This window comes from Cupressus sempervirens, chromosome 3, assembly GCF_028749045.1.
Source record: "Cupressus sempervirens isolate cs-2001-9-10 chromosome 3, ASM2874904v1, whole genome shotgun sequence".
Lineage (NCBI taxonomy): Eukaryota > Viridiplantae > Streptophyta > Pinopsida > Cupressales > Cupressaceae > Cupressus > Cupressus sempervirens.
In genome coordinates, this window is record NC_143120.1 from 440,249,532 (window position 1) to 440,256,733 (window position 7,202).

A 7,202-nucleotide genomic window follows, 5' to 3' on the forward strand; every position below is an offset into this window, starting at 1 on the left:
TACACACACTCTTAGCCACATCATCAAGATACCCAGTGGAACATGTCCCCAACTGCGCTTGATCTCATCTTCAATCCTTGAACCATACAATCTCAAGCATTGGCTGCTACTCTGCCAATCTTCTTAGTGTGTTGACATCAATGACAAACATAGTCGTGAATGCAACACACAATCATGTTGTCAATCTCTCCAATGGTCCAACAATGCTAGGATACTCCCCCATAGGAATATCATCAACATTCATGCTAACAAAGAGGGATTTTTGTGTGAGGGGGCAAGTTGGCTTTTTGGGTAATTTTCATACTACATATCACATCTTAAGTCTTTGGACTATTATTGAGGAAGCTCTCACTACTCGAGGAAAGTTTATTGCTTTCAACTATGTTCCCAAGGAGGCTCTTTTTTAGCAACTCGAAGACATTGAGATCTTCGCAACTCTTTTGGTGGTCATTATGAGATTATACAAGTTTGTGGTGGGTAAATTCGGAACTCTTCACAAGCTCTTAGACCCGATTATGAGAACCATCATGGTGAAGCAAGGTTGCCCTCTCTCCCCCACTTTATTGGGCATCTACTTTGATGAGCTTAAGGCCTTCCTTTGTGATTCTTCACTCCCCAAAAATGGTTGTAACTTGCATTGGGTCCTGATCTCCATTCTCTTTTTTGTGGATGACAGGGTTCTTTTGGCTTCTTCTTTAGAGAGCCTCCAGCGGCTTCTTGATGGTTTGGCTTCCTTCTGAGACTTGAGACAGTTAGGGGTAAACATGGGGAAGACCTGGCTGATGGTCTATGACATCTCTTCATCACGGTCATTAGACCCCTAACAGCTACTAGATCTTCCCCTAGTCTTTAAGAGGTCAAAAGTTCTAAAAGACGGAAAGAATGATGCAACTGTTATTAACTGTTGTTACTAAGAGTCTTCGTAAGAGTATATTTACGAGTTGATTTTTTCTGTTTGCAAACTGTTGTTTCTTACTATCTTTGTAAGATTTAATTTAGGAGTTAAGGTTTCTATTAAGGAGTTCATTTGGAGTTTATTAATGATAAAAGGGGATAGATGAAATCATAGAGTTAAGAAGTTCTTGAAGTTATAATTTTTTTTGTTACTAATAATAATGTATGCAGTGAAGGAGATGTTCTAGACTGAAAGTATATAACTTTTGCATATTTTTATTCTATTGTTCCTCTGTTATACTGAAGATGTGTTTACCAATTCGCAGGACCTGAGGATTGTCTGCATCAGAAACTAAGATGTAATGACTACAAAGTAGCACATCTATCTATAGCAGTAAGACGTCTGGAATTTTCTGTTTACATGAAGGCAACAGGGCAGCAACTGGGGTATACAGCTCAATAATACAGTAGTTGACTTTACCTGGCCTTGTACCCAGTAATGAGGACAATTAACCTTCAAATTGAAATAAAGCATTATACATTAAAATTTTGAATATGAAGCACAGCAGAGAGGAAAGGGTAAGACTGTAAATGTAGCGAATAATACTTGGATGAGGTAGAAGCCATTAATCTGACCTTTGTTCACCATAGATCATTGATATTTTTGGTGAAACATTACTAGATAGGCATCAGGCGCCCCAGAAGTAGGGGTCCCCAGCCATGGCTCCTCTTCCCTCTTTAATTTCTATGGACTGGTCACTGCACAATGCTAAACAGTATTATACTTGGCAAATGAAGAAATTTTATTTAGGTGTAATCATCTGTTGGTGCATGCAAGGATAAAGAATAACTTGAAATAACATTTTTCAAACTAGCCAAAGACGGAAACACAAAACAGGCTAATAATAATTGAGGGTGACATCATTTGAACAGTTTGATTGATTTTATCACTTTTATTATTTCAACCATTCGAATACATATAAACCTTTAGTAGTGATCCTAAACATTACAGATCAACCCGAAATCTTAAAATTCAATAGCTTTTGATTGGCGTATAGACAGCGAATAGTCATTGCTTAAGGAGGTGTGAGGACTGTAGTAACCCTTTGGCACTTATAAACACCGGTGCCAAAAAAGACCCACCTCCCATGGAGGAAAACTTGTCTCTCATTGCAAGAGTTTACTGTAGAATACCTTATTGCCTATAATGTAAGAAGAATACGTAACTACAGTGCCTTTTATGATAACAAGGATTTTTCAAGTTTTTATTGCCATATCTGCTTTCATTTGATAATATATATGGACCCAAATGACAATGTTACCACTGAAACTGGAGACCTGAAAACTAACGATGTGAGCCCAAAGTTCAAATTATACCCATGAAGGATAATAGCAGTTCAGTCCCTCCAACAGAGCAAAAACTCTAGCACACCCCAAAAACACAAGTTCCATCCATGTTTCTCATTGCCTTCAGGAAATATATCAGTTCCCTGTCAAACGAACCAAAAGATGCAAAGAATTAGAAAATTCAAAACATTGACCTCACAAAGCGTAGCAAAATTACCTATAGCTTTGCAACAAATAAAGAAGTTCAAAAGTTGATTTATCAATATGTTTCTTGTTGTTTGCAGAGTCAAGAGAACATTATCTTCACACAAGCACACTCAAAATTCACCCGTTTAAAGCATGATTAAGACATTAATTGATCTCTTAACAAGAACACATACTTTACCTATATGGCACGATCAAGACATTTAATCAATGTCTTCTTTTGTAGAGATTAGAAGATGAAGCTTAAAAGATGGCTGACTTGTTTTTAATGCAATTATATACTGTGTAATTCCTATGAACAAATGAGCCAGCGTCACATATTGGTAAACTCAGGGTTGGCCTTTTCAAGCCTTCAAGACACAATCGATGTAATTATGTTCATAGCAACAAAATTTTGAATGAGAAGCAATACTTAACGAGGAGTTTCAGATCAAATGTTTATGGAATTAAGTAGATCCTGAGGGTCTCAAAAAATGTGGAAAAGAAGATTGCATCAAGGGGTCAATTGGAGAAGGATTTAGGAGACGTGTAACTCGTTTCTCCCATTTAATGAAGATACTTTAAAAGTATTTTGAGGAGACATATAGTGACAGTATCATAAAACAGAATAAAACAGGAAGCACGATTAAATCCACAATAGACTTTGAGCCAAAATTGAGCTATGATGTCTATCAATTTGATTGTATGTGTGGCTTATCTTATGTTGGGGAGATGGAACAAAAAAATTGAACAAAGATTCGAGGAACATAAATCGGAAATCTACCGACAAAAAATTAAAGAGCTCGTCTCTAGCAAAACATGCTTGTAAGTCTTCACATGATTGTTTATATTGATAAAACAAAACATTTTGTCAAGAAAAGAACTCTACGGATAAAGGAAAACCACAGTCGCAATTGATTGGATAACATCCTAAAAACCTCAGTTAAGATGATAAATAATGGACTGGAGCTTAGTGATCCGTGGAGACCAAACATTTGTTTGCTTAAAGCTCGTGATGGACTTGATTGATCATTGTATTACAGTGAATAGTGTGTGTATCATTTCTCAATACTCGATATGTCTATATTAAACTCTGGGTCATCTATTTTATAAGGTGATCAACCTTGTTTCTTACCATGTATCTTAATAAATGACTCCAAAGTGTTATTCAAAAATGTCAATTCTTGGTTGCAGTTTAACACTAGGGTTTGAGGAAGCTTGAAGTTCCTAATGCTACTATAGTGTTCAGTATTTTCGTACTAAAAGATGTATGCTTGCAATGAACAAAGTTACGTGCACTCCGTTGCTCAACCACCATTTAGAAGCCTTATATGTTCATCCTATTCTGCGCGAACTTTCTCAAATGATGAAAGAGTCATTTTTATTGGCACAAGATTTTTAAAACGGGGACATAACTCCAATTGAAGCTGCATTGGGTTCCAAATTAGCAAGCCTCAAAAAGAAAACATAGATGTATGGAAAAAAAAAGCATTTTTCATGGCAAGTCTTAAGGGATTCATATACTGCTAATACAGAAGGCGTGAGGTATTAAAAATACAACTCTTGTTGACGAACTTCTATGGTACTAAGAGTACGAGATAAACTCATACGGTATTTAAATAGAACAGAGAAATTAATCAACTCCGCTTCTCCAGCTCCAGGTTCCACTGATCACAAACATATGTATACCATGAACCTATACCAATTTCAATTTTAGAAAAAAGAAGAAATAATATCATTTAAATAAAACCACCTTGAAACATCATATATACAATATTTATGGAATGTGGATAACGGACCAAAACTGAGAATATGATCTTACATGAAGTTGAGTACTGCAAATACTTACCTCGCCTTCTTTACGCAGCTCTCGAGGAAAAGTATTTTGTAAATGGACATTCTTTTCTTCCCCATTAAGCTTCAAAAACTGTGTCTGTTGGGCAGGCTCTTTGCTGATATCTCTTAAGTTACTGCCATTGTCATTATTAACCTCATTATCTAGTAGCACAACACTAGAAGATTTAACAGGCTCCAAATCAGCAGCAACAAGAGAATGAGATGTATTAACACTGGGTTTTATTTCAGCAGCGGGAAATGACACATTAGGATATTCTTCTTTTAGCCTTTTTGTACCTGCCCCCTGAATATTGTCATTCCTCGCATTTGCATCTTTAGGTTGGTTGTTTACTTCAGCACGAACGTGTTCAGAACTAACCATGCATAAATCCTGACCAGATTTACGTTCCTCGTGCAGGAGTTGGGGTTCTTCAAGCTCAACTGCAATAGTAGATTCCATTTGGTCAGGATTCTTTGTATCATACAATGCTTGAGATGAACTCATGCAAACCCCTTTAGGTGTCATACAAATTCCTGTGCAAGAGTTACAGGGGAATAAATTGAACTTCATTGCTTTTTGCAATGGTTGTGAAGCGTCAACATGATCAGTTCTGTAATTGTCCATACTTTGCAACATTTCAAAAATTCTAGATTCGGAGTTGTCTAGATTGGTTTCGTTTTCACATCCATTGTGCTCCTGGAGATTTTCAAGACCTCCCTGAACACTTGTCTCAATTTCTAGCTTTTCTGAAAGAGAAAAATTATGTGCTTGATAAGCATTAGATTCATAAGTTTCCAAAATTTCTATGGACTCACGGTTGGGTTGAGTAAGCCCATAAAAGTCCCAAAGCTCATCCTTCACTTGTTTGCTTGTATCAGCATCATGTTGTCCAATAATGTCCACGCTGACATCTTTCACATGTTCACTATGTCCTTGTGCAGATTCGAGCCCTCCTTCCCCAGCAAGAATAGTATTACATTCTTGCTTTCTAGGGCTACTAGACCCAAGTACCCCTTGAAATGAGCTCATAGAATAGCCCTCACCAAAAATAGCGGGTGACTCAATCTTCTCTACTTCTATTGCTAACATTTCTGAAGGTATCGGATCATCTGCTTCAGAAGCGTGAGATTTATGGGATACCAATCTTTCCGAAATATCATGAGACCCTGAATGTTCTATCGATCTCTTCTCATATTGAACCTCTACCAATACTTCTCGATCCTTGTACCCAATTTCATCTTTTGAGGAATTCCCGTCAAATGTACCTGGTTCAGAATTGTTTACTGCGGTCTCCTGCCCATGCACATTTTGTTGCTTGGAAAGCGAATTCATTCCATCCTCCTTTAGCATCGCAGATTCTCTCTCCATACAACTGTTGAAACTCTCTACAACCTCAGGTGGAATCAAGGGAAATCCTTCACTAATATCCCTGAATTTCTGGGAAGTAGTAATATCATCTGCTGGGGAGAAAGAAAAATCATTAACTGTTATGTCTCGTATTGTGCAATCCTCATTGTGCATGCACTCCACAATATTTTTATTATTATTTATAATTTCGAGCTCAGATGGTTTGCTTGCTTCAATAAGATCTGTTTCACACCGGTCAAAAGAAACAGCATTTCCCTCATCCCCTTCCTGAGTTGATGACTGAAGGCTTGCGTGCTTATCATCGATCTTTCTTGAAACACCCCAATCCCTAAATTGCCCAAGAGGAGTTAATTGAGAACCCTTAGATAGATCAAGGGTTGGTCCATTTCTCTCTGATACCTTTCCTAAAATTTCTGAATCCCCAACCTCCCCTCTCCCAGATGGAGAAAACTCTTGGAACCCAGCATTCTCAAACAACCCACTTTTATATTCAACCCCATCAGAAATCGCAACTTCCTCCGTCTGAGAGGAAGGATGTGCCAATCCACCCACCATATCGAACATTCTATCTTTATCTTCTCCTTCATTTGTTTGAACAGGTGTCTTAGGACTGAAAACATCTTCCTCGTTCTCTTCTACTGGGCAAGATTCAACAGTCGCTGTAAACCCAACAAGGATTCAACTCCATAATGACAATTTTGTATAAATAACGCAAATTAGATTAAAACTCTACAAGACCTTATCCAAAATATGAAATGAAACCACAGATCCGAGAACAGATTAGTGACGTACCTGAGGGACGTGGCGCCTGAGTATCCTGCAGGGCCTTCTCCTGCTTCTTCCTTGAAGCTCTCCGTTTCTTTGAACCCTTGGCCATTTATCCAGACCCAGACTTCAGTACACAACAATGTAGATATTGTTTCAGTTTCAGTTTCTGTGAGTACTTTTGGCTTCAGTATTACCAGAGCTTACCTACTTTGCTTCTAAAAGCAAGAGGCGGCAATTTAATGGTGGGAGAAAATTCAAACTTGAGCGCAAAAGTTAATGGCGGGAGAATATTCAAAATTGAGTGCAGAATTATTGAAAATTATTGCATCTATCCGTTCTCAAACGTTGCCTATGTCGAGCTGTCAAATTCTCTCCTCTGCCACACTTTCAAACGCGTACATCATTCTTAATTGTCAATATTTACTAATGTTTGTTTTATACTAAATATAGGGGAGAGGCACCAGTAGTCATGATGGCTAACTTTGTCAACACATAATTGTAAAACCGAATGTCGCAGGACTTTCGTTTTTTTTTTGAAATGTAAAATGACCACTTAACTAACTTCAACTAAGGTTTGAGGTTACCACTCACTCAGCAAATTGTCGAAATAATCAATTTAATTCAAAGTGTCTGAAAAATGCAATTTTGGAGGTCTTGACCAAAACTTACTAATATAAATATCAACAAATGATTGTTTTAACATCATTTCTTATGAAAATATATTCAAATACTTCTTATGAATGTAACCTATTAAATACTTAAAGAATCATAAAAAAAATTGATATCATTTTTTTAAGTTATTTTA

The 7,202-nt window shown here is 37.2% G+C and overlaps 1 protein-coding gene across 2 annotated transcripts; it reads right to left on the reverse strand.

Annotated features, from left to right (window-relative positions):
* Positions 1 to 1,818: 1,818 nt before the first annotated feature.
* Positions 1,819 to 6,630, reverse strand: LOC149566949 (uncharacterized). Of its 2 annotated transcripts, XM_089820166.1 has the most exons (4): positions 6,422 to 6,605; positions 4,274 to 6,288; positions 4,035 to 4,120; positions 1,819 to 2,384 (listed from the first exon to the last, which is right to left on the reverse strand). In XM_089820166.1, the coding sequence occupies exons 1-3, from the start codon at positions 6,504 to 6,506 to the stop codon at positions 4,058 to 4,060; spliced, it is 2,163 nt and encodes a 720-aa protein (XP_089676292.1). In that variant the 5' UTR covers positions 6,507 to 6,605; the 3' UTR covers positions 1,819 to 2,384; positions 4,035 to 4,057. The 2 variants fall into 2 exon arrangements, with proteins under 2 accessions (XP_089676292.1, XP_089676291.1); XM_089820165.1 differs by lacking the exon at positions 4,035 to 4,120 and having other exon boundaries at positions 6,422 to 6,630.
* Positions 6,631 to 7,202: the final 572 nt, after the last annotated feature.

Coding starts and splice junctions, on each gene's coding strand:
- LOC149566949 (XM_089820165.1), bottom strand. CDS start 6,506: ATGGCCAAGGGTTCAAAGAAACGGAGAGCTTCAAGGAAGAAGCAGGAG. Junction 6,289..6,421: donor TCAGGCGCCACGTCCCTCAG/GTACGTCACTAA, acceptor TTGGGTTTACAG/CGACTGTTGAATCTTGCCCA. Junction 2,385..4,273: donor AGCTGCGTAAAGAAGGCGAG/GTAAGTATTTGC, acceptor TTCGTTTGACAG/GGAACTGATATATTTCCTGA.